The sequence below is a fragment of the Dermacentor silvarum genome, chromosome 11, assembly GCF_013339745.2.
Source record: "Dermacentor silvarum isolate Dsil-2018 chromosome 11, BIME_Dsil_1.4, whole genome shotgun sequence".
Lineage (NCBI taxonomy): Eukaryota > Metazoa > Arthropoda > Arachnida > Ixodida > Ixodidae > Dermacentor > Dermacentor silvarum.
Genome location: NC_051164.1, coordinates 84,976,889 through 85,004,579, shown reverse-complemented (window position 1 = coordinate 85,004,579; position 27,691 = coordinate 84,976,889). Strand labels below are relative to the sequence as shown.

The following is a 27,691-nucleotide window of genomic DNA, read 5'->3' as shown; positions in this document are numbered from 1 at the left end:
GTTAGTTGTCGTGATAAAGAGTGCTGCAAAGATCTCAACTGTAGTGCAACAGACCACGAAGCTGTGACTGAACAAGAATCAGTTCATCATTTATCAGGAATGATGCAGCAATACGTTAGACCCCCACGCTCGAATAATGTGCCTTAGCTTTTGGCACAAACTGACTTTTACATATGAAAGATAAAAAATCAGAAGTGCCTGTTGTTTATTTTCATTAACATTCTCTGTTTGTACTGAAGCTTGCAATACCCAAGAAATGAGCCAGCTAACCAACCAGCAACTGTGTCAACACCTGCAATTTATTCAGAGACAACACCCCAGTCAAGCACTATCTGGGTAGCAAATCTGTGCTTTGGAAATTCACAGCAGCATCACAAGTCTTGTTTACAGTTATCAGTTTAGACTAGAAGTGTCCCAGACATTAAATGTGACAGAACAGCACATGGCAGTGAATAGCTGACCTTTGCAGCCATTCTATATTCATTTGGATTGTGACAAAACATGAGAGCACTTGCACTGAAGAACGTGTACAAAGTGATCACAACACAGCAAAACAAAAACAGCTTGTTGCAAAGGTCGTAAAGCAAATTAGCTTCTTTTTAGCTTGAACATCGTTATACACACACACACACTTTGAAAACTACACAACCTATGCTACACTAAAAAAGTTCATGGACCAACTGATTCTGCTGCCTTGAAAACATGTCCTGTATAAAAGGTTAAAAAAGCAGCAGTAAAACTACAATGAATATTTTAGTGAAACACTTTTAAAGCTAGAACAATGGGCCCCATGAAAGCTGTAAAAACACTTCAAAAACTTTTCTAAAAATGTATTCACCAAAAAGGTTTTGTCATAAAGTGGGGAAAAGAAATACTTCAAAAAGTTTCTAAAATGTCTTCTCCAAACATGTTTCATCAAAAAGTGGCCAAAAACATTTCTATATGTCTTCCACCAAACAGGTTTTGCCAAAAAGTAGCAGGCACTTCTATAAACAGACTAAGGAAGAAACATCTTAAAGACTAAGTGTAAACAGAACAACAAGAAGTCACAAATAACCGTAAGCTCAACAGTGCTTGAAAGCCAATGGACAGCAAAGTGTAAAAGGCTGCTAAACAACAATAGTATAGACATCCTCGCTTGTAAAACAACTCCTTTTTCAACACTAACTGCCTGGTGAAGGATGGTTACACAACTTTTCAAGGCTCATTTGCACCTGTCCTTCTCAAAGGGTGCTTCGACTCAAACCCAAATATGGCTCCATTATTTAAAATCACTGAGAAACAACAAGTGCTCTCACTAAACAACTGAGGCCAATTCCGACAAGACTGACATGTGCATCCATAAGTTGGATGACATTTTATACTCGGCGTAACTGACACGCCAATTTTCCCCCCTTAAATGTGAGACTTTAACCCACTTCTTAAGATGCAACAGTTTTCTGGAAAATTTAATTTATTTGAGAAATTTTGCCTACTTGAAGTATACTAACAACAGGTATATTTAGGGAATCTTTTCATCTCGCCTTGCATTGGTTGCAGAGTGTAAATGCACAGTTCTCAAATATTGAAAATGTTGCGACTCTTGGCATCGAATATACAGAAAAAAGGCTTCCTTCTCTAAGTTCAGCAAATTGCATTCAAATTGGTGCAGTGCATGCCTTATAAGAACACAATGTTTTAGCCCAAAGCACAGAGTTGAGCCTAAGATAAAGCTTCCTTTTAAAATGGCTACCATTTCCTTCAAGAAAAAGAAATAAAGAATTCACAGTGCAATAAAAAAATATATCTTAACGCTAATGCAACCACACTGGCACAAAAGTATTTGCAATGTCAAACACAGCTCAAAACAGTGAATTGTCAATATGAAAAGAGTAACAGCAACAAAGGTTGATTTTCATCAGTGACTTAGCATGATTACAAAGCTAACTATACTAATCTGTACAACAAGTCAGTCATCTTAAAACTGCCTTCACTTGGATAAAGTTGATGTCATTTAAGAAACTGCCTCAGTTCCATGGTCCTAGGTCATCCAGCTACAAAAAACAGTGTAGCCACATTAAAAAGTCAATGGCATTTCTCACGACCCGGTCACCTGCATAAAGCGGTCCACGTGTTTCAACGGTCCACTCCAATCTGCCATTGAGATAGAGTTCTAGGTAACACATTAAGAGTGAGCTTGCCCTATGATGTAAACCTAGGAATCAAGTTTTATCACATGAAGCAAAGTGGCACTATGTACAATATGGCATAGATTACGGAATAGAAGAAATGTACACACTCTCATCTCGCAGATGTTTCAGTCAAGTGAACCTGCAGGCAGAACAAGACTGTTTCAGAGATTCTCTGGGAGCCGATTGAAGGAAGTCCCACTGCAACAATTGAAGGCTGTACCGCGTGACGCCGTCCTTAACAAGGTGGCAACTACAGATGATGACAAATGAAATGGAATGTCGAGCTACGCCTCCTTGAGCGCATAGTTGACGTCGTCAACGCTGACGTTCAACTGGATCTTATGGAAGAGATCGTTTGTTCCGAGCTCTGACAGTAGCAGTCGGCAGCTTGACAGGCGCGAGCTGATGCTCGAAACCTCGGAAAAGGTTGGCGGCTTCACTCCTGTACATAACAGAAAGGAAAGAAAGTAGCTGTAAGAAAAATTCTTCAATTTGCCCACGTGAAAACATGCATTATCAGACAGCATCATACGACTGTCAATTTTGAAGTATTTGGTGGTGCGGCTGTTTATTTGGCCATCCTTACAGCACAATGACTGACGCAAAAGTGGTGCTAGCGTCAAACCTAAATGAAACAGCTGAGGAAGCTTTGCATCTTTTTTACTGTGTTCTCTACTGTTTTAGAGGATGGCTTCAACAAGTTCCGTTTTGATTAATTCCTAGATGTGTTATGTGACTAATGCTGCAGGAACTGATGAAAAATTCTTGAACTGCACTTTGTGTAACAATGTCAAGTTTGCTGACTACATTATAATGGATGATTACATGGCCGCCCGGCGCACTAGCAGCAAAATAAATGGGGAGATGTGCACGGTTGGGAAGGGCACACTTAATTTCTTTAGTTCCTATTAAGAAATTTCATTCAAGGGAACTTTCATAGAGTGCTTAGCAGTCTTCTTAAAGATGTAAAATTTTCTATTATAAACAAAATTTCTCTCTCTCTTTTTTTTGCCTGAAAGTAAGTGGCCAAAGAAGCTGTAAAGAAATAGTAGCAAATGTATACATAAAAAGCTGTTTTTAAGAAGCACACACTCTTCAGGTATCGCTGTGCAAATCCATGCACGCTGTGCAAGACATTGCAAAATGTTTTCAGCGCCTAACGCACTACTCAAGTGCGAGTACTCCTGCTTTGTTTGAAAAATACTTGCCTTCGAGCCTGCAGATGGTGATGTGCTGGTTGTAGACCTTGGAGAAGGTTGTCTCCTCGACTCCTGTTCGACGAAATTCAGCAACCACAGCGCGCATGAAGATCTGTTCCTGTTGTGAGAGGCACCTGCATAACAGATTTACCAGTCCACAGTGAAAAGGCATTCAACAACCATGACCTTGGAAGCACCGCAGATATAAACCGTTTAACATTAGTGGCTTTAGCAAGAAAGTATTCCGAGAAGAAAATCTGGGATCACATTCTTGAAACTTCACTTATCTTTCATCTGTGAGAGGTCCCCCCATGTTTTGTGTAGTCCTTGAATGGCCCCTGCCATACTCATCGTCTAATTACCACGCAAGCTGCTATCATGAGTTGCTGTTTATTGAATGCTGGCCACTGATTAACCCTTCGAAGGTCAAATTATTTTGAAAAAAACTTTCCCAGATGGTCAAATTACTTTATTGCGGATATTGAATTTACAAAATGTATAAAGTTTGGAATAAATAGTGAAAAAAAATTAGAAACAGTATTTTGATGTCGGCATCACTAAGAACAGTTCAATAATATTTCAGAGTGTGGTATTCCTTGAAACACGGTTCTACGCACAGTGCCTTATCGCAGTCTGCACACCAAAAACGCGTGTCTGTTCTCCTCTTGGGGCGACGAGTTGTGTCGGCACACACGACATCTTCTCTGTGTCTGAGTGAGAATACCTCGTGAGCGGCGGCAATAAACAAGCTAAGAGCAGCGCCAATCAAGGTAGAAATCGGCTTCCGCCGCATCTGCAAGAGAGTGCCGACAAAGAGAAAACTCACGTTTCGCGCGCCTCCGTTGCGGTCATTCGGCGGAACTGAAAACGCGTAAGCGCGTTGCCGCAGAGAGCGAGAATACCTCATGATCGGCGCTGATAAACAAGCTAAGACAGCGCCAATCAAGATAGAAATCAACTTCAGCGCCACTGCAAGACAGTGTCGACAGAGAGAAAACTCGCGTTTTGCGCGCCTCCGTTGCGATCACGCGGCGGAACCGAAAGCGCGTTGCCGCAGAGAGCGAGAATACCTCGTGAGCGACGGTGATTAACAAGCTAAGAGCAGCACCAATAAAGGTAGAAATCAACTTCCGCTGCCCCTTCAAGGGACTGCCGACAAAGAGAAAAATCACGTTTCGCGCGCTTCCGTTGCGATCACGCGGCGAAACCGAAACCGCGAAAGGGGCGCTGCCGCAGTCTGCGCGACGCACGCACTGAAACTACAAATCAGTTCTGTTTATCTCCGCAAGAAGGTAGCACAAATGTCAAACGCTTCTTGTAAGTCCTAAAAGGTGGCAGCACCTCCCGGTGAGCATGCATCGTCATTATGGCGCGAAATTTCAAACGGAGGATCGAAACCGTACCCGTACGGCAAAGACCTTGCGGGACAGAAAACCGCCGCCGTACAGATACGGCAAAAACCTTCGAAGGGTTAATTGATTGATTGATTGGGGAATTCACCGACCCGAAGCAACTCAAGGACTACGAGATGCCAGAGTGGAAGACCCTGGATGCATTTTGACCGCCTGGAATTTTTTTGACAGGCACTCAAAGCATGGTGCACAAGTATTTGCATTCCGCCTCCATCAGATTGCAGCCATGGTGGCCAAGAATTGAACCCACAACCTTGCACTCAGCTGCAAAATGACAGACAATAAGCCACCATGACAGATCCATCTTACGAGGAAATGCTTTCACATCAGAAGTTTTGTGGAGGTAAGACGTGTGTTCTTCAGGAAGATAACTGTTTGCTTCCCTGTGCCGGTTAGTATTTCATGCAAACTGCATTTTGAGGAGTGTTGGTCCAGCTAAAGCAATAGTCAGCTACCACCGTGTGATGTTGCTGGTGTTCGACAAATAGACAATGTTTTAAAAAACAAGTAAGGGAGATCTCACCGCATGGCAAGGATCTTGGGTGAAGAGAACATCTCCTGAATGGCACGGTCGACGTGGGTCATACCGACAACGTGCCGCGATGTCTTCTTGGGACTTTCGTGCAACGAATGCTCCGCGATTTCAGCGGCTCGACGGCAGACGTCGAGCGCACGCCGTGCGTCTCCGGACACTGCTGCCACCTGTTTCAACGGAAAAAAAGTCAAGGTCCACAGTCATCAGTCTGTCGATTGGGTGTTCCACACTAGACGCACATACTGTGCCTTGCACTAATGCGTTATAAGAAGGGTTGAGAAAGGCATGCTGCTTATTGTTTAACCCTTCCTGCATGGCGTCTGCAACATTGCCTCCATCCTAACGAATGAATAAAGCAAACCCTTAGGTGAGCTCCTAAATACTGTCACAGTAAAAAGGATGAAAAAAAAAAAACAAATAATATTGGAGCAAGTAACGTTGACGTCCTTACCTTCCTCGCAACAAGCTGTACAGCATCAGGATCGAAGGCTTCTAGGCCTTGCATCCGGGACAACACAATCTCTTGCAGCTGTTTGTGGTTGTAGGGGTGAAAGGTCATCCTGGTCAAGCCCTGCAGGACAGAAAAGAACAGCCAGATTAAGAGGTGTGCTACAGAGACAGCAGAAGGTGTGTTGTTTCATAGATGGCTTTGCTGTGTTGCCGTGCCAACATAGCAGATGCACATGCGTTTACATCACATGCATGAACTGAAACTTCAGCTGCTGTTGCTTGTTTGTTCAGTGTACAACAGGCTTGACATATAACCAGACTCAAAATTTATCATAATTTTAAACATGGCTGTGATTATTGCATAACAGAGCTCCTTAAAAATATAAATGATTAATACCTTTAATACCTTGTGCATTCTTGTGTGTACTGTTAGTGTTGACAAGAGTTTGTAACTGATGATATAGCCACCAAGCGAGTATATATACCTAAACATATGTCTTGTGCTTGTGTTGTTGAAGATAACACGGCCGCTTATAGTTCAGGACCGAATATAATGTGGTATTTTCTGACTCCCGTTTATCTTCCCATAGAACTCAATGTGTAGGCACACCACTTTTAGTGCAGCCACACGAGACGGAATACCGGTTATAATGTGGTTGCTGGAAAATCCCGAGGGAGTAAATCCAGTCACCGATAGATTTTTCCGGACAAGGACGGGGTCACCAAACCGGCCTGCCCGGTGTCAGGCAGGGCGAAAAAACGAATTTTGATGGTAAAATCAATTTGTTGTTTTCTTACGACTGCAGCATTGTGGAAAAATTGGTCGAAGCTGCAAGTGCGTTTCACGTTTGCCTGTTGCAATGCGCATCGTCGGGAAGTGCAGATATCTAACGACGTTGACTCCACAATCATCATCATCAGCAGCAGCCTATATTTTATGTCCACTGCAGGACGAAGGCCTCTCCCTGCGATCTCCAATTACTCCTGTCTTATGCTAGTGTATTCCAACTTGCGCCTGCAAATTTCCTAACTTCATCAACCCATCTGGTTTTCTGCCGACCTCGACTGCGCTTCCTTTCTCTTGGTATCCATTCTGTAACCCTAATGGTCCACCGGTTATCCATCCTACGCATTACATGGCCTGTCCAGCTCCATTTCTTGCGCTTAATGTCAACTAGAATATCGGCTATCCCCGTTCCACAATGGTGTCCGTTTAAACTGTGTTCTGCAAATTAATCAGTTCGGAATGTTGTACACAAGCGAGCATTTGCCGTTCCTCCTACTTGCACAAACATACAAACTTTTGCTATACGCATTTGTGGAAGCTGCCGGCTGATCGAACACTGATTCACACACGCTGCCGCGAGTGCAGCCTGTGAGCATGATTCTGCGACAGATCAACATGTATTCGTCTACAGGTACGAACATAAACCAAGGTTGAGCTTCCCGCAACACCCCTCGCTGGGTAGGCCTAACCAGTGCCGCCTCATCGGGAGTTGGCGGCCCAAGTTGCAGTTTGGCGCTGAGTCAATAAAATGGTCCGCAGTGGCTGCACGGCACTTGAAAAACGGAGGAACCACCTCACCAACGAAACTGAGGGCACATCTTATCGTATGCTCAGATTCCCAGACATGCGTGGCAGCTTAGTCTACACGTGTTGCATGTGCGCCAACTTTTGAAAAATGATGTTTTGGTTAGAGTGTGGTACCACTTATAGTGCAGAAATTCGCGACTCCGGCGACTTAGGTTATAAGCGGTCTATGCTGTAACTGCTATTATGATTACTGCCCTGCTTGTGGTACCGAACTGCTCTGTGAACTCTGTAATGATTTAATTCACTTCACATGATCCTTTTATTACCAGAACAATTTATCGCTGTGGAGAGGCTGGTGACACATTAGTTGCCAACGTTTCCAACGCCGTAGTAAATGGACCAATTAGTCGTTATCACATCCCCTGGCAGGAAAATGGCGTTCAGCTATTATTGCTATTGGGATGCAATGCTGCAGAGATATAGGTACTGTGACCTGGAACCTGCCAGGTAGTCAGCGAACTAGCGCAGCACATATGCAATGATGATCACAGATACAGGCGAAAAATTGGATAGGCAAAAGTGTAATGATAATGATGATAATACACAGATAAGGAAGATGTGCATTATAAATGCCCAAAGTACTAGACATACAACTGAAGACGCGAATATGAATGAGGATGCGCTTCTAACAACTCTTCGTTCATGTTTGTGTCTTCAGTTGTGTGTCTAGTGTATCTCTTCAGCGCTGTATCCCAATAATGCGATTACAACTAGCCCCAACGCAAGCCGCATTCAGCTACACAAGCCAGGTGAATACCAAAACTCACCAGTCGGCTTGAGACGCGGTTCGACATGAGCCTTTCAGGCAAATCCATTGTGTTGGCGATGGTCAGCACGATGAGCCTGGATCTGGGCTTGGTGGGCCAGTCGAACAGGTTGTAGAGAACCTGCTGCTTGCGTGTCCACAGCAGGTCGAGCTCATCGACGAGAAGGACGACCGGATCGTGCCGGGGACCGGGTCGCTCGAAGCGACGACTCAGCAGCTCTGCCGCCTGCTCTGGTGTTGCATTCTCTCCGGTCAAGGCCTTCAAGACAGGATTTTTCTTTTCTTTAGTTTGTGTCATAACAACTAGGCCCACACAACAATTTTCCATAACACGCAAGAGAACACAATGTGATAATCTAACTATGCCACATTTTCGTGCACTAAAGTAGGGACAGAGCTGCTGGTTAAAACTCCTCCTATTTAAACTTACAACGTGCATGAGCAGGCATGTACAGTCAGCAGCAAAAGTTTACGGATACATGCCCTGTGTGTCAGCTGCCACTGAGGACACTAGGCCAAAGATGTGTCCTCTTGTTGATTGTTGGTGCCAATTTCCTAGCTCCAGGCATAAGGCTTCTCTATTTTTCTGTTTCTCATGTAATGTGCTCTGGCAGCCATGGTAAGGCGCTTCGGTCTTGAGAGCAGTGTCATTACGGTCACTAGGTCAGTACGAGCAAAAAATAACATATTAAAGGTGCCCGAAAATCTATTCAGGAAGGTGTGAAATGTGTCCGATGTTAAAAGCACCTCGCCTTACGAAAACTTCCCACCAAGAAGCCTCGGAATGTGCCTCGTACAGACAGGGTTATTACGAATCAAATGCTGCCCCTCATTCCACAGCACATTGCTGTGCTGAAATTAAGCATCAGCACAGTCTCCAACTGTGTTGTTGACTTGCCCGATCTAGGAGGCCATAGCATTGACACGTTGGTAGTATCACTCTCCACTCCTAGATGGTGCCATTGCTTTACCACTCGTGAGATTTCTCCATTTTTGGCTCTGCTGGTAGGACGTGACTTCCTACGACGAATTCAAAAATTTTCAAATATTTGGTTGGATACGAATATCCGAAGCAAATCGAATATATTACTGGCTGTGCGGGAGCAAACAAGGTTCTTAGCATTTAGTTCTACGTAATCTAAGAATGTGTGTCTGGTTTTGCGATAATTTCATGCTGCTGGTGAAATTTCCCCTGCAAAGCGCGCTCAGCCACTGGGAAGCTTTGCGGAAAAACCAGCCTCTCAGTAGCAAGCGGCATGGGTTTGCAGTAAGTGAGGGTGCACGTAGAGCGCAACAAAAGGGGATGGGGCGACTGCAAAAAAGAATCCAACTGCAATAAAAATGTTATTTCTGGAAGTCTAGGTCCAATGGGCTGATCCTCAGCAGCGATGCCTGTCAGGGTCGAATTAACAGAAGTCGACTGTATTAGTGCATTGAAGTATGCAAGGAAGCTAGTGGGGATTTCAAAGTCAAAGAAAAGGGTAGCTGGTCATTTGAGCAGAACTATAGGCTTCCTGCTTGCTTGTACAGAAGTAACATTCGACTGAGCTGTTCACACAAGCATTGTCTAGCGACTATACTCTGTTTCTCACTTAGCAGACAACGCTGTGGAAGCTAGGGCAATATTCTTCACTACCCACATTCTAAACCAATAAGTGCTGTGTACTATATGACAGCAGTGCGGACTTTACACATTGCTACGCAGTCACAATATATGAAGCAATTGTCACAGAGAAGACATCGCAGATCTGAACCTACTGGCCACGCAACGACAAGCAGAGTGACACATTGTACAAGTGCATGCATTGTACAACTTCCACTGCACACTGCCAGCATTTGCAGCCAAAACATAATGAATCACATACTGGAAGCGCGAAGTCTAAAAGCAATGCATGATTTGACGTAACATTAACATCAACATTAAATAAATCAACCTGTAAAAGCTGTCACAGGTCAAAAGACAGTTCACTACAAAACGAGTGAATTGGTCGATTACTACAATCCTAATATACTTGCCTTAGCGGCATTGCCTGCTAAGTATCAAATAGAATACAGACGAGTATATTTACCACATTAAAAAAATAATGTAAGGCACTTTTGAAGTGAACTTGTTGAAGCCTTTGTCGTTCAATTTCACACCCTTTCGCTGCAGCAAACGTGCTTTGTGACCATAAAATGTGTTGACTCACCCTGAGGATGTGACTGTAGCACTGTGCGGGGTTGGTGAGCTTCATGCCATTGACCTCGACGAACTTGAAGGATTGAGTGTAGCCACCGTCAACAGACTCTTGCAGCACTCTAAGGACGTCGTGAACGGTAGCCGTCTTGCCCGTGCCAGGCACACCCGAAATGTACATGCACCTGTGAGGTATAAATAAATAAGAACCCTGGTTGTGAATGTGCTGGCACCATTATTTCTTTTGGGGTAATTTCATTTTTTCTTTACCTAAAACATCCAAGGGCCTAAATAAAAAAATCTGATCCCAGCAGTCGCTATAGAACTTGCTATGTCTTAAATGCAGCACATTTAAATTCATAACGACTGAGCAGTTTCCTGAGGTGACCTCTGTGAACTTCACATGTACATAAACACAGAGGGCCTGAGCTACGGCTTTATATTTGCAAACAGCAATGAGTCACGCTCACTCACACCCGAGACATGAGCATGTGAATGAATGCACTAATGAGCAAGCACGTGAAGCTAGGACACCAACAACTGTTGTCACGGTGCCTCTCGCATTGTGGGCCTTGCAGGCTAGCTTGAAAGTTTTAGTTCCAAAAGCAGAATACTACGTGGCCCTATTGCACTTTTTTTTTTCCCATTTCGAAAGTTCGCCCAACTGCATAAACTATTAAATATAGAAATGTAGGCTGGTTTCGGTGATGAACATCAATAGTGCTCGATGGTTGTTTCCATAGAGCCAAGAATCATAGTCCAATTAATTAAAATATGAATCTAACCTCCTTATAAGCATGAAAAGAAAACTGGAGACAAAAATTTGTGTTTTCACTGGCGCCCTCATGATAAATCAGTCTCAATTCTATTTTCATGCAAGAGGGTACAAAAAACGAGCGAAGAATTTCGGTGACTCACCCTCCAGTACCATCTTGCAGCTTGCCCTCAATGAACGAGTAGATGTCTGCAAACTCCTGCTCTCGGCACGGAAGACAAGTTGGCACAGCAGACACGTGCAGTCTGCGAGTTCGTAAGCATGCGAAAGGAGGAGGAATGCCGCGTTAGGAGTGACACGTTGACGGCAAGGTTCTTTAACTTGCCTAGAAACTCACTTCCTCATAATACTTATTTTTGGCCTCGGGAACACGTCAATGTCAGCAACAATGTTCACGAACACCCGACTTCATTTGACTACACAGGTGTGTTTGCTATTCGCCTCGGTCAGATGGCAGCTACTACAGCTGGGAAACAAACCTTCGACCCTATGCTCGGCAGTAGAATGCCGCAGCCAGTGAACCGCTGTGGCCAATTGAACGGAAAATAGGTTGGTGGGCAATGAACACTGTTAGAAGAGTAACACTTGTGGGAGCTTTTGTCACTCCATCTGCGAGTGATCCCTTCTCAAGAAAGTGGCAGCGGCATCACAAGAGAGAAGTAGGCGACCAGTGCATGTGTCGCCTGAAAGAGCTAGCTGGGGTTCGGTCTCGGGACTCCTTCGCACAACTGCAACTATCACAGTGGTGCCAAAAAGAAGCTCGTTCTTAGCTTCGTGGTCAGCTTGGAGCTGCAGCGTGAGTGTGGGCTTTGAGCTTGGCACATGTGCACCACTGAAAAACACTTTGCGAGTCTTCGTGCTGTCAAGGCTAGTTACGAGTTCACGGCGCCTCAGCAACTTCGCACTTTAAAAGCATTGAATTACGAGTGGAACAAGAGGACCATGATGCAGGATGCAGCAATTTGTCCCGTTCAAAAACGGAAGAACTGAAGTGTTTTGTTTCAGCTCTGCGTGCTTTTAAACTGTGATGCATTGTGAGGTGAACTTCAGAGCCTACAAGAGCATCAAAGTTAAGGCATCGTCAGCCCACGTCTCACCGTGACTTGGCTATGTCGAGTGGCGTCTGCGGTCCCTCGATGGCTTGACTCCTTCTTGGAATAGACGGAGTGAGGCACAGTGTTGACAGCCTTGGGGTTCGCGGTGTTCGCGGAGTTCGTGGAGTCCGTGGTGTTCGTGGAGTCCCGGTAAGTGATTTCTTCACAGATGAGCGTGGAGTTCGCATGGAGGGCAGCTTCTGAGTGAAGTAAAAAAAAAAAAAATGTGGCACAGACCTTGATTAAAAATATTTGTATTATAAACCAGAAACCATATTGCACACATTTCATGTTGAAAACAGCTTCAATATAACCATCAAGTCATGTGTGAAGAAAAACAGAAAAGCATGACTATTAAACTAAAATATAATCTATGTTAACGATGTTCAATACATGGAAGGAGCAGAAAACAGAACACAAAGGTCTGTCCTTTGAATTGCTAGCTAGAATTTTCAAACACTTCAGGGTATTTTGAAATATCGCTGCCAGAGATGTGAAGCAACGCATGAAAGCACGACAGACCAAGAATCTTGCTGTGCACCTCACAATAAGGAACCTTATTGTTGATTCCCAAGAGCGTTTAATGTTACTTTGGCTCTGCTTTTACTCCTACCCTAAAGTACGACCCCACCCGGTATTCTCTCGCAGTTAAATTTCAGTTTTTGCCACGTACTTTGTGTTGCTTCTTTGGTGTCTCAACGTCATCGTATTCTTCATCACTGGAGGAGCTTGCGAAGACTTCATCAAAGTTGGGGTCCTCATCGTCGCTTGTGTCGCATTCCTCACCCTTGTTGAGCTGCAACTTTCCCGGCTTGACACCAAGGTCGAGTTTCCGTCTGCTCCGTGGCGTCTGCTTCCGCTCCATCTCACTAGATTGCAATAAACAAGCTTAATCAAGATTACGACAAATAAAAGAGACATCTGGTGAGGATGAACAATGTTAACCTGTTAACAATGTTAAAAGTGACAACAGTACAGGAAAAACTGATCAGTAACTATAAGCTGCTTCCTTGATGTGCACAGTGAACAAAGTGTTCTTTATAACTCTAAGCTGTCAGCTCTTCATTTATTTTTCAGTCTGTAATACAGTGTCATTGGGTTGTTTGTTCATTGACTCAGACTGAATGTATGCACTGTAATGGTCACACAGGATAGCTTTTACATGACAACAGAACCGGTCTTGCAATGCCAAATGTAAAAGGGAAACGCCGACTGGATGTCAGCATAAATCGGCCTTTTAAGGTTGAATTCCGAAGGCAGTACACTGAATGGATGGCAAGCCGCAGCCACGAGCAGACGCCGACCGGGTGGCTCAAGAGGGCATTGCTTGCGACTGTGCTTGGCTGGATCCTGTCCGTGTGGAGCTCGGTGTCGACGGACATCGTATCCCGAAGTTTTAAAGTCACTGGAATCTTGAACAGCTTGGACGGCGCCGAAGAAGACTTCTTGTGGGATGAGTGTGCACCGCAACACAGCACAGCTTGGAGTCTGAGGACTCGGAGAGTGACGATGATTGAGAGTATATGTCATATACTGCAATAAACGCTCTTCGTTTGCTAACTGGTACATTGTTTGGATGTGAAAAAAAAAAAAAAATCTTTAACACATCGCGTGATAGGCCACACCCTGAAAATTGGCCCTAGTATTCTGGATAAAAAAATAAAAAATAAAAAAGAAGCAGAAGAAGAAAAAGTGCAACCCTTATACGCGTTTATACGGCAATTTATTTTCAGTAAAACTTGACGATACATTAGATATATAGCAGAATGACCCCAAATTTTAAACTTTAAGGGAATTTCGCTAGGGTTGGCAGGTATGTCCCCTAGCTTGCAACACTTTTGATGGTTTTCATTTAACAGTGTCTGAATTGATTGACGAGAAATTCATGTATATTGATAGCTAATGACAAGCACATCTTGCGAACGAAAAGCTCAAACATTCGGCCTCATCACTACAATGTTCCCAACCCCATTTTAATCCGCACCGTGCTCCAACACGTTTGAAAAAGATCCAATTTCTACACACTCCAAGGGGAGGCTTCAAATGTGAATAATACCATTGGTAACTACAATGTCGGCTCATAATCCACACAAGCAGAGGTAGTGTTACTGAATTTGCCAGCTCTGCTTGCTTCTAAACTTAAACAGCTCCCCCTCCTTGCCTCCCTCCTCTTTAAACAACCAGTGTGAGCTTGCTCCCTGCTTTACAACATCTCATCTTCATCTTAACTGTTGCCAGTGGCCACATCAGCTTGGAAAAACTGTACAATAAAAAACTGCAGAAATGGTTGAACATGCAAAAAGGGGAAAGCAAGAATCACGCCGCTGACAATAAACAAACCTTGTGAACACGTCGTCCTCATCGGAGTAGGAGATTTCGGCGTAGCGCACGCTCCTCACTTTGCGGCCAGACCTCGTTGATGCAAGCCTGCTGGGAGTAGGGACGTTAGCACCTGCACCTCTCTTGGGTTCTGTGTGGCACTTCACGGCCCGAGACTGCCGCAAGTGATCGGCCATCTTGTTGCGGGGTGGCGTTGTCTCGCAAGAGTCATCCACCATGGACCGTGCCTTTCTCGCGTTCCTCGATACGGGGGACGTGCATGACCTGCTCGGAAGACATGGGAATAAAAGGGAAAGGAAGGAGAGACATAAACGAACAAGAAAGGGGGCAAGAGTAGGGCTAGCAACAGTTATGACAAGTACAACACATTGGTGCAGCAAAGTACATTGTATATGCCTCACCTAGATGAAATTTGCTCAAGTTTTGCCTGTTGCAGACAATCTATTATAGCTGGATTTAAGAGTGAAATTTGTTGCATTGCTAATCCAGGCAGACCAAGCTATGCAAGAACTATGGCCTGCGATATCTGAAAATATATTGTATGCAGATCCATTGTAACGGTTGTGGACTGCATCTCAGCTTCAAATCAGAAAAGGCAGAACATGAATGCACTACATGTAGCTTTTTTGCAAGAATAAAACATTTGAGCAGTGGTCTTGAAATCATGCAGAGAATGTGCATTACTCCTGTTCCTTATAGTTTTGATCACACTTAAAACTTTTGCCAACTACTACAATATGTACTATGCAGAATAAGCTAGTGACTACAGCCGGCTTACGTTAATTCAACCCTGACGGGACCGACGAAATTGATTGAATTATCCGGCGAGTCGAATTAAAGAAGAAGCAGAAAAAATGCCACAGCACACCACTGCTTCATTTAGCAGCATTTGGAAGATTCTAACACGCCCCCAAGTTGAACAAGCACCCACTTTTTATGAGTTTGCAGCAGAAAAATAATGTAGATGTGTCATTAGAGCTCCCCTCAAAAAAGAGATCTAATCTGCACCAGCTTTTTTTTTTTTTTTAGCTAGAGAAATGTAGCATGCCGCGATTCTGGCAATCACAAAAAGATGGAACCAGTGAACTCCACGTTTGCAGAACTGAAATTTATTTGCACTTAATGTCCATAGTCGTCCATCACTCTTAGAGCAAGTTTTCACTGTCTATAGACCACAACATATTGCCCATTGCGCATTTGATATTCTGCATTTAAAGTGACTCCGCAACAACTGCAAATGAGATGGCGGCCCACGTTTAGACTAGTTACTATTCAGCCACTAGTTTAGTTCACTAGTTTGTCTTACAAACCATGCAATTCGCTGGAACGCCAGAAACATGACGCAACTTCTTGACACTAGCTCAGTATTTAAAATAACTAATCTCTTGAATGAGCTTTCAGTTACAGAGTGTTGTCATGCTACGCGAGAACTTACTCTCTTGATATGGTGGCAATGGCGATAATGGTCGTTAAGCTGGCTCTGACAGTCGCGTATTGTAAACGCCATTCTAGTTTTGTATCTGATTGCACTGCACAGGCAATCTTGCTTACGCAGACCAATTTTCTTGGTAAAAAAACATTGTGCATTAGAATTGGGTAAATACTGTAATTATTTATTGGGAGCTACTGTTCTTGCTTGGAAAACTTTCCTGGGGCATGCCAAAAATAGGGGTTTATGGGAGATGACGTGTTCGGTACATTTATCCTACCTAGCGCCACCGAGACAGACACTACAGCCATTGCGTCCCAATTGCGGTCATGGGTGAGGTCAGGCACTTTTGTACCGACCAGTCAAGTTCGAATTATCTGGTGAGGTTCAATTTCAAGACTGAAATACCAAAAGTTACGGCCTATACAAATGTATTGCTGCTGGCCAGGACCTATGGTAGGGATCAAATTAACCAAAACATCGAATTAGCCCGAGTCGAATTAACAAAAGGCCACTATGTACCATTGAAGTTTCCCCTCTATTACGCCACACTTGCAAGCTTGCCACGCTCGGCACAAGCCAAAGCCAAAACAAAATGCAAGAACTCACCCAACTTTTGGCGCCTTGTCAAGAACTTCCGAGAATGCCACGCCCCGGCTTTTGCTACGTGGCGTCCTGGTTGCCTTGGCGCACAGCTCCAGTGTGTTCTTTTGGGACCTTCGAGACGAGCGGCTCCTCTTTTTTTCAACAACAACTGCAGCGTCGCTGTCCTTCGGCGCAGGACTTTTCTGTGGAGCAGGGTTTTCATCACTGAAGTTGGAATGCTCCTTCTTGCCAGTTTTTTCAGTCACTTGCCCGGATGCTGCGTTCATATCGAGCTTGCGTCTGCTCCGGGGTGTCGTCTGCCTTTGCGACTCACTGCAGCAAGACAACAATGACTTTAATTAAGGAGAGCAGCAGCAGCATCGAGGTGCTCGACAAGAGTAAGCACTGCCCCACTTCCACCAGAGAAGTGGCAAGACGACTGTTCTACCTCAACATCAGACACAGTCAGTAACAATTAATGCACTGGAAGAAAAGAGAATGCATAGTCTGCCAAACCACCCTTATCAGAAGATCCATGCCCACTTACTATCCACGTCCCCACCTTTGCATTGCTCTGGTGCTTCTTGTTGTGTGAACCTGATTACCTTAGAAGAGCATGACTTGTTGTTTCGACAACCGATGAGGTTTAACATACCAAAGAAACACAGGGGCCATGAGATGTTGTAGTGTTGGGATCACAATCAATTTTGACCATACGGGGTTCTTTGATGTGCACACAAAGATCACCCGCCACTTAAATGTGCCCACTGTTGAGTCGAGAACCAAATCTTCAACCTTGGGCTCAGCAGCGGAAAGTTGCATGACATTGAGCCACGACAATGGATAAAAGGGAGAGGTGAGGAGTTTGTTGAGGAGGTACAGAATACATTCGTCTGTCATGAGATTAACTCGGCCTTCTCTGCAGTGTAGCTTTTCGGAAGCATTGCACAAAGCACTTATTAAACATATTAGTCTGCACTGATCACTCTACATTTCTTTGTGTTTTATTCATGTGTGCACTTATTTTCGCTAACGGGCAACAGATGCAAAGATTCGTTATGTGTAGGTACTGACCTTGAACTGTCGTCATCGGAGTTAAATGAGTGCCGCCAACTCTTCTTCAGCAAGCGTCCTGACCGCGAGAACTTGGGTTCGTGCTGGTGCTGCTGCGACGATGATGATGCGCTTTTGCTGCGCGACGCTGCCCTCCCGGGTTCCGTGTGGCACTTGCGATGCCGCATTACGACTCGCGTGTCAGCGCTACGTGTTGGCGTTGCAAACACGTCATCATGCAAGAGCCCGAGATCACGATTGCGGTGTCTCACTGGCGATGCATAAGTGCTGGAACATGAAAAGAAGGAGGCGAGAAGGAGAATCATGAGTAAAGAGAAAGTAAAATCAAATATTTAGTAAGGTAATATGAAGTTTAAGCTGAATAAGTAAATTACACTTCAGAAATATGGCACAGACGCCAGTCTTACACTGAGTGGCATTTTGTTAAGCCGGAAAAGGTCCCAGAAATGAAAGACGGGTGGTGTTGCCATCTTGAAGTTCTCGCCCTTATTCCTTACGACGTGGATTTCGACCGTGTTTGCTTGGAACTAGTTATCCATTTATTTATTGATAAACAAGAGTTCCATTGTATTGTAAAGCAACAAAAAACTCGAACTAGCAAGTTTTGAGAACATTTTCTAAAGAAATGAGAGAGAGGAATATATAAAAACACACACATGGGCAAGTGAAGAAACTGAAAGTCACGATGTCGCACTTGTATACCAGTGCTGCAGCAGTTTTGGCACAAAATTCAAAAACAGAAACATAGGCCTTAATTTTTGGCCACAATACACACATATGAAGCAGCACTAACACAGAAATGAAAGAAGCGAAAAGGACAAAACAAATGCCCGCCTTTTTATGCTGTGAATCTACTTTATAGTATCGTGTGTACTGTGTATTTTCTTCACTAATCATCAATTTCTTTCAGTGGAAAAAAATGCACAAACACCTTTCAAGGAGTAATTACCTAGTGTGGACTAATTTAATATTTCCGTGTTATTGCCCCTTTATAAGCCTGGAAAGGTAGCCAGATGTAGCCGGCTCAATATGCGAGTGGTTATGCAAAAAGGGACCTGATAAGAGATGTGGTGTGTTCAGAAGCAGCGGCAAGCAAGTGGGAAACTTCAATTCAGAGACGAAAGCAGATCATTAAAATTCCAAGCTTCAACTATCTGTAGATGTTTTTCAAAGGCAGACAAATCTGCTCGAATGACTAATGAAATATGGTAGAGTTTTGCAACACTCATAGATTAGCATGCCACCAGCTCCCAGCCGGAGAATTGAGGTCGGGTGCACAAATGTGCCTACACAATTCGCATTGCTGAAACGTCACTCACAGCGACATGCGACTTCGAGAATTTTTGAAGCTACAGCAGTTTACAGCAAAATTTACAGAAATAATAAAACCTACACACCGAATGTCTGCGAGTCTGTTTTGCTGCACTTCAAATGTCTCTTTCTATGCTATTAATCAATCAATTTGAAAACTTCTTGCGGTAGAACACTCCTTAGAGATCACGTAACTTCCAGCGTATAACCAGAATTTGCTATGTGGCCTGGCAAGGGGCCTTTTAAAATTTTTTTACAGCTGATGTACACGTCATGTGTGCGCTGACGTACCGCTGAGCAAAAATACCTTGCAGTATGAACACATGGGCAAATGCGTCAATTTCCTTCTAGTGGCAATTTTTGATACTAGATGTCCCGAGTGTAGTCTCTATTTAATTTCTGCTGTTTAAATGCTTCCACTGAAAACATGGCTTGTCAGGGCACCACATATCTGAGAAACTTGCAACAATTTTTGTCATTTTCTGCAAAAGAAAACTTTGCAATGATATTGCAAAGAAATTCCTTAAGAACTTGGGACAACTAGAACCTGGTTGCAGAAAGTGCAGGATTGCGGCAAAATTGTATGTTTGAAATAGTAGTCGATGTGCCTTGGAAAGCAAGCAAAAATAGACATTATTGGACACTTAAATAAAAACATGCACATCTCACACAGTACATAGGAATCTATGTTAGCATACAAAGCATATTGGAGGTAGGTGGCCACCCAGCATTGTTTGGACTTATGCAAAGTTTTACCAGGTAGACCAACGTGTTTGTGTAAAGTGAACAGCTATGTGTCTCATGCGAACGTGTGCAAGATGACAACAGCAAGACACTGACGACGATCGTTATGCCGAATGCATTATTTTGACTCTGGCCATTCAACGTGAGTTTATGACATACTGATTGTTGAGTTCTACATATACATGTATGTACTGGACAGGCATAAGCGAGAGAAATACAGATGGTGATGTCATCAGTGACTGCGTGTTAAGCACAAGACACACAGTGCAGATTTTTGTATGCGATCTGTTGTATGACCATTTACACCTTCAGCTGTACCCAACAGGCTCCGACAGCATGCGGTGTCGAATTGCACGCCGCACGCTCGACCAACTCGCTGGATGTGGTCGTGCTGCTAGCAAGTTCCTCGTCGCTCTGATCATCCCGACGCGTCTTTTTTCTCCCTGGTCAAGACGCCGCGGCTGTAAACGGAGCCGACACTGCCAAAGCGGCCTTGCAGAAACACGTCTATGTTGCCCGCACAGACGTATTCTTATTGGCATCGTTGGTGTAAAACGAAATAGTTGCACAAAGACATTTGTTTTTTCACTTTCTTTACGAAGTATTTCGAGCGTCAATGCAGGGGTGGTAATTCTGGGCGGAGCTACGCGCCACTTGTTCATCCGTACCACGTGTCCCACATCATCGGCTGCGGCAAGTCGGACCCCGACCCGCCGTACGACGGATTGCATGCAAAATCGAACCATGTGTCTCTTACTTTATACAATTGTACGTACTTGTGCAATGTGGTGTATGTTAAAACGACGATGGTATTTGCACTCTAGTGATGGCATTTTAAGATCATTTGACCTGGTCTGATCATGGTACAATGTCGTACAGCTTCTACATATCATTAGCTGGTAGGAGGGAAGGAATGGGGAATGTGGACCGATACTGAAGGCTGTGAAGTCTAACAAAGCACCTCAAAGTGCAAACTGTCATGAGAGAAGGATGTGAGAAACTGGCAGCCACCAAATGTCAAGAGAAGTATGCACAAGAGAAGTATGCGTGCAATTGTGTGCTAGTGGTTAGAGCATCAAGCTGCTGTGCTGGAACTCAGATGTTCGATCCCACCGTTGGCCACGCATATTGTTTTAGTGAATAGGTCTGAAACAAGGCTAGATGAAGATAGCTTCTTTATATTCAATATTTGTTGCAAACATATATTTGTTGCGCACTAATATCAGCGAAAAACATCCTAGATTTATTTCGGTAGATCTGATAATTTGTTATATCTGTGTTTGTTGTATTGAAGTTCAATTGTACATACTGCTGCAGTTGGCCTTTAGCTATGGCATGAAATAAGAATGGAGTCCTTTGGGTTTTATTGTGCAATTTAGCACAGCTTTCTTTAAAAGTGATGGGATACTGACATCTGCACTCATATTGACAGACAGATGACCCACCTTGCCTCAGGCGATTCCATCTTGTTAGTGACTTTGTGCTTCCCATGGCTCTGTGGTGGAGGAGTTGACTTCTGGAGGCAGTTCCAAGTCTCGGACTCTCTACGCATCTTGATTGGGGAGACCAGAAGCACCTTGTGCGGGGACGACTGCGACTTGACCGGACTTGGAAAGTCGGTCAGCCTACCCTCGAGAGCGACGGACACACCATCTCGCTGCCGAGCTGACAGGGACACCCCTCTCGACTGCACCTGCTTGCCTGTGAGCGTGATTTAACCTCTCTTGAAACTGTGGTTTATTATTTGTTGTTAGCAGCACTTGTTAACAACTTCTCTAATGGTCAGTACAAGGAAACAGGTGGAAAGGGAGTACGCAGGAAACATCATGCAGAATCAACAGTGAATGCGCATTAATGCCCTTAATGCCGACGTCTCTGTGAGAGACATCGCAGGGCTAAATGTGATGTGATAATAGTCAGACACTGTCATGTAATCTATGTTAAGGAACACAAAAAGAAATTGCCGCAGCAATCACAACATTTGACACAGGAAGACAGTGGTGTGGATCAGGGGGCGAACGCCGAGTAGCCGCTACTCTAGTTGACATTAAGAGAAAAAATAGCATAGGGCAGGACATGTAATGCCTTTCTGGTTAACATCCCTGCCTTCTCCCTTTCTTTCCTTACCCTAACCAGCGGTCCATTAGAATTACAGAATGGGTGCCAAAAGAAAGGAAGTGTAGTCTTGGACAGCAGAGAACTAGATGACGTGATGAAACTAGTAAATTTGCAGGCAAAAGACAGGGCCAGCTGGTGCAAAACAAGGGTCCCGTCTTTTCTTTCGCCTCCTGTTCCTAAGATGCATACTGAATCCACGCACCAAACAGCCCAATTCTCGACGTGATCATAAGACTATGAAACTAATATAGTCATCGATGTATAATAGTAATCTGTATTTGCATTTCCTTTCTTGAAACTCTGCGCTTGCTACTATCCTGTTAAGAAAGCTACATCACGCTGATAACGCGCATTCCATTCAAGGCCTGGAAACAGCAGGAACGCAGCATTAAAGAAAGGAAATGCATAAAAGATTGATGATAGTTATTATTTTGGGATAAGATAAGCCCCAAAAGGTGCAACCATTTCTTAGGGTGCAGCTGCAATATGTGGCTTCATATGGCCTTTTTACCACGGCTGATGGGGCTATTGGGCTTTTTTTTCTAGGTAGGCTGGCATGGAACATTGAAGTGTTGCAAGGCACTATTCACAGATTAGCAGATAGTGTCAGTTACAACCTAGACATTACTACTATAAATCACCATTTTAAGCCAGTAAAAAGGCCACATAGCTACATCCTCGTCAGACCTGTGTCCATGTAACCAGTGTGGACATTAGCTTTCATTCTTTTAAAGATTTAGCCAGCAACGATAAGCTAAAATATTCTGGCTTAATATGAAGCTAGATGTAAACGGCACTATGTTTTAAGCGCTTTGACATCGCTGGCTGTTCGAGAAAATTGATGCTTTGTGTGACACATACCCAGCGCATCGTCATCAACAACAACAAAAAAAGTGTAGTACATCTCAATGCCACCAGATGGTGTGGCAATCCAGGATTAAAAGTGACTTAGTGGCAATGAACTACCACGTGGTGTTAAGCCTGTGTCTATGTGTTTAGGCAAAGAAAACTTTATTTTATGTCAACAAACTGGAGAAATGTGGTCTTTGTCTACATACAAGGAGGTGCTGCTGTGAGCACCTACCAGTACCACCTGATCAAGAAAGTAGTTTTTCATGTTCGTAAGAGACTGTTTGTCAATAAAAGCTGCTTTTAAAAGTCTGTGTCACAAGGATCTCGTTGGCTCTAAGGAGGATGTAGCTGCAAAACACCATATTATTCCGTAAAAAGAGGGAATGAAAAGTGACGCACGGATTGGTGTTGAGACACTACGACGTGTTTTGCTCAGGGATTGCTCCCGCAACAATGTTGGCGTGCCACTTTTTGATGATAGCTTCTTGCTGGAGGATGGTGACAGAGGTGCGAATATAGGGGTGATGCTACGACCATCAAACTTCCACCGGCAGAAGAACAGTGGGTTCCCTTCACCATCAACCATCTCAAAGACAGCCTTGGATGACACATCAGCAGGCACTGTCAGTACCTGCGACAAGCAAAGTCGATTTTCAGGTAAGTTATGGGGACAGACATCAAAAGAAACATTTGCTGTTGTCATTTTTTATTTTGTAGCTGTGCCTCTTTTGGTCTTGCTTGTTTACATGCAGTTACATGCAATACAAATTTTTCATCCACATTTTTAGCAGCTGCTGCAACTAGCAAGAACGAGGACTAGTGGGGAAAGATCAGTTAACCTAAAGCTGTGGTTCTCAGTCGTGGATGTGTCGGGGGCCCCTTGGGACTGGTGGAAGTGATGGGCTCAAAGGTTTATTTTCTTCCAGACTAAAAAAATTGGCAAGAAACACTGCATTAAAAAAAAATATATATCTTGGCCAGATTGCTGCCGCAGTTCCGGGAGCGGATCCCGAAACTGGGAATGGGTCAAGGCTAAAAAAATAAAAACTTGCATTTTTTTCTTCTTAGGGGTGTGCGAATATGAAAATTTTCTAATACGAATTGAATACGAATATTTAAGCATGGAATGTCGAATAGAAAATCGAATAATATGCACATCTATTTAATAGCAAGTTGGGTTAATTTGATATGTCGGAACATTGCAATTACGTTGTCAATGTTACAAAACTAGTCTAGTAAGCCGTTATACTAAAGCATTGTGTGCTTCGCTCTTGTTAACTTGGAAAATTTAGTAATTCCCACTGGCTGTCTTTTCCAGCCTGTGCCTTATTATACCGCATCACATGCCCGTAAACTCGGAGGCATTTGACCCTGTGCCAGTCGTCACACATCACCACTTGCTGTCAAGCAATAATCTCAGGATTGGGGGTTGCGCTGCAAAATGAAAAAGTAAGAAAAAGAAAAAAGTCCACCCTCACTCTTGACAAGCCCGTGCCCGCTGAGAGGCTGGCTTTCCCGCAGAGTTCAGACGTTTAGGGGCTAAGTCTGCTTTACAGGCAACAATTCGCCAGCAGCACGAAATTATCACAAAAGTCAGCACAATATCGTCCCATTATTCTTAGATTAGATAGAAACAAATGCTAAGAACCGTGTCTGCTTCTGCACAGCCAGCAATATATAATTAATTTGATTCGAATATTCGTATCCAACCGAATATTTTAACATTACCGAATATCTACGTTTAGAGTTGAATTCAAGTATTAAAAATATAACAGCCTATAATATTCAATCTTTTCGAATATTTGCACACCCCTATTTTGCTGGCATGGGTTTCGCGACCCTCCAAAAATGGCTTCGCGGACCCCCGTTTGAGAACCACTGACCTAAAGCATTCATTTCGTTCCTGATGTCACTGCTTTTGCCTTGCCTTGAATTTACATTCACCATTAAGACCTGATAATGTGCTCAAACTACTGCACCTGTAGAGAGCTAATGTTTTAAATCTTCAAAGCATTTATCAGCATCAGCTGAGCATTGCATAAGCGACACTTCTTCACAAGAAAGCTGTTCTATGGGAACTGTACAATTTGAACAAATAAATGATAGCTAGATGTCTTTTCTCACAGAAGAATAGCTAATTACTTTTATCCATTCATTGCACGGGCATTGGTCAATTGAGAGTCAATACAGTGCGATAGCTCTACACGAAGAATTGTATTACGGCTGCAGATGACGATTCCCTACAAGTTGCAAGTATGAATTTAAAAAATAAGAATGACTGTGAACCCCTGTGGAGAGGAGAAACTAGGCAACACTCACCGAGCACTTGCCGAAGATCGTCTCGGCATCGACGGTGTCGGACCAGAGCTTGCGTTCGTCGAGTAACACTTCACGGAAATAGTCAACATCAACAATCTTGGCCTGCTGTGAAGGTGGAAGTTCGACAGCTCGGATGTACCAGGCCACTGTGACAAACCGGTGGTCTCCATCCGTTTCCCCTAAACGAGAGCAGTATGTTGCAATCAATAATTAAAGCACATGTACAACACATCTTCTTCTTCTTTCTGGGGTTTAACGTACTGAACCCAGTTCTGATTATGAGGCACGCCGTAGTGGAGGGCTCCGGTTTAATTTTGACCACCTGGGGTTCTTTAACATGCACTACAATGTAAGCACACGGGCGTTTCTGCATTTCGCCACCATCGAAATGCGGTCGCCGTGGCCGGGATTCGATTCCAACACCTCGTGCTCAGCAGCACAACGCCTTAGCTAACTAAGCCACCGTGGCGGGTTACACATCATCTTGAAGTATAAAATTCTGAAATAATGAGGTGCAAAGACAGAGACAAAAACTGGATGGAGACCAAACAGGCTGCTGTAACAAGCACTGTGCTACACAACAGCTTAAGGTATTTTACTGTGAAACGTCGATAGAGTCAAATTGGAAATAAATTATTGGATAAAGGGAAGCAAATGTCTCACCAATGTCAGCATGCAATGAATATGTGATTATAATGAATATCAGATATAATGGAAGTATTTCTTTGTGACTTCGTTAGTCAAGTTCAACTGTATATAATATTCTGCAATTGTGTGGAAAGCACAACGTTAAACAAACCGGACGTTCTGTTAATGATGGGTTGAAAGAGCACAAAGGCGACCGCGGAAAGAAAGAGAACACGAGTGGTTTCTCACTGTCAATAGTGTGGTTACTTTCAGATGTAGCACAAAAAAGTACACACACACACACACACACACACACACACGCACGCACGCACGCACGCACACACACACACACACACACACACACACACACGAAGACACGACAGACGCGGACGAGCTCTTGTAGAGTACTTGTGGTCTGTATTTCAATCGCACAGACGGTTTTCGTGCTGACATCATAATCGGCTCACTAGGAAATTTTGGAAGCCAGTGAAATATGTTGCTTGAGCATGCCGTGCATTAGCGTGACGTCACTGGCACTTTCCAACAAATAAAGGGCTGATGTGTCTAGCTGTAAGTGGTGAAAGCGACACATGTTGATTTTATCTATTTGTTTATCTATGCATGCTCATTTCGAAACAAAATAACTGTTGGAAGCCAGTCCCAGTGCATTATTTCTTTTTTTTCCTCCTTTGCACTAGTCAAATCAGAACACGTTAAACATACAAGTCCAAGCTATACACACTTATTGGCATACACATCTGCTCACTGTAGCACATTTAATAAGCACATGCCACCATTGTGCACTTAAGTGATATGTGAATGGGAGGAAACAGCATGCTGTCAGAACTGTGGTTACTAAGTGAGGAATAGAAGGAAACAACCAATACGGCACTAGTTGTAACAGTTTGGTTTGGGACAAACCAATGAGTAGGTCAATCTCTTCACAACAACCATTGCGCTGACTGCGCGCAATTCCTGAGCAATGCAGATGGATGTCTAAAATTTACAGGGCGTGAACTAGGGCGGGTTGGTAATTCATATTAAACTCGAAAAATCATGCTGCTGAGAAGACACAAGCAAAGCAACAACAAGTACAACGAACAATCTTGTGTACATGCGGCAACCACATGTAGACAAGATTATCGAGGACAAACACCGAAGGACTTGATTTTGCATTCTGAGTAGCTTGGCCCAGCGCTCGAAAGGAGATAAATCTTTAACCAGGGTTTCTTCCCCCCATCAGTTACACGTTTTAGCGCAGCATTTTCCATCTGATCATGAAAGGCACCGTGGTGCATGCTACCTCATCTGGCTTAACGTTAAGCACAAAGCACAGTGTGCAAATCCGTTTGCAGCAACCGTGACCCAGTAAGACCGCCACAGCGAACTACTATCACGAACCTAAGCGTAAAACCTTATGCACACATAAAAGCGAAAAATATTCAGAACGATCCGGCATGCTATCAGCGACTGCTTATTGGCCTTACCTGTGTCGAAGGCGCTCTTGATCCGACCAACGTAGCAGTTGCGAAGTGCTTCGGGATCCATACTGTCGTCATCGCGGATCAAAACGTAGTCGCCGACGGCATACGTTCTTCCCGAAAGCTTGAATTTGCTGCGTGTTAAAATACACAACGAGGAGATTAGAACGATACGTCGTGATCACACAAACAGCCGCGCTCTCAACAAAGGCTGCCAGCGATAACCTAGTCATCGCTCCCAACGAATTTTCTCAACTCGCAACAATGACGATTTTACGAAATTTTAGTTAATGTACGCATTGGAACGAAGCCTCAAATATTCGGGGACGAATGGTCAAGCGACACTCTCTTTTTTAAGGGTAAAAACGTTTCGTTGCGCAGCACTTAAAATCCAAGGTCGCGGACCTTTAAATGTTAAAAGGCTGACATGCCTACACGGCTTCTCCGGCGACTGACCTGTACGACCTGTTCTTGCTCCTGCGGTTTTCCACAACAAAATCGCCGATCCATTTGAAATCTACGTCGTTGCCTTGTTTTCTATCGATGTCCGGCATGTTTCCCAGTCTAGACTACGTCAACAAAGCATGCGGCAACGGCGCGCTAATCCAATGCCTTTTCGGATCTGTTAGCTGATCACTC

General features: G+C 43.9%; 1 protein-coding gene across 1 annotated transcript; it reads right to left on the bottom strand.

Moving 5' to 3' along the window:
- Window positions 1–88: 88 nt before the first annotated feature.
- Window positions 89–27,691, bottom strand: LOC119433141 (origin recognition complex subunit 1). Its single transcript, XM_037700276.2, has 17 exons — window positions 27,509–27,691; window positions 27,059–27,186; window positions 24,945–25,123; window positions 23,025–23,256; window positions 21,101–21,356; window positions 17,601–17,867; window positions 16,551–16,859; window positions 14,513–14,776; window positions 12,846–13,041; window positions 12,176–12,372; window positions 11,222–11,323; window positions 10,317–10,488; window positions 8,129–8,386; window positions 5,769–5,888; window positions 5,306–5,484; window positions 3,380–3,504; window positions 89–2,613 (listed from the first exon to the last, which is right to left on the bottom strand). The coding sequence occupies exons 1-17, from the start codon at window positions 27,604–27,606 to the stop codon at window positions 2,456–2,458; spliced, it is 3,240 nt and encodes a 1,079-aa protein (XP_037556204.1). The 5' UTR covers window positions 27,607–27,691; the 3' UTR covers window positions 89–2,455.

Coding starts and splice junctions, on each gene's coding strand:
- LOC119433141 (XM_037700276.2), bottom strand. CDS start 27,606: ATGCCGGACATCGATAGAAAACAAGGCAACGACGTAGATTTCAAATGG. Junction 5,485..5,768: donor TACAGCTTGTTGCGAGGAAG/GTAAGGACGTCA, acceptor CCGTTGAAACAG/GTGGCAGCAGTGTCCGGAGA. Junction 2,614..3,379: donor CACCATCTGCAGGCTCGAAG/GCAAGTATTTTT, acceptor TGTTATGTACAG/GAGTGAAGCCGCCAACCTTT.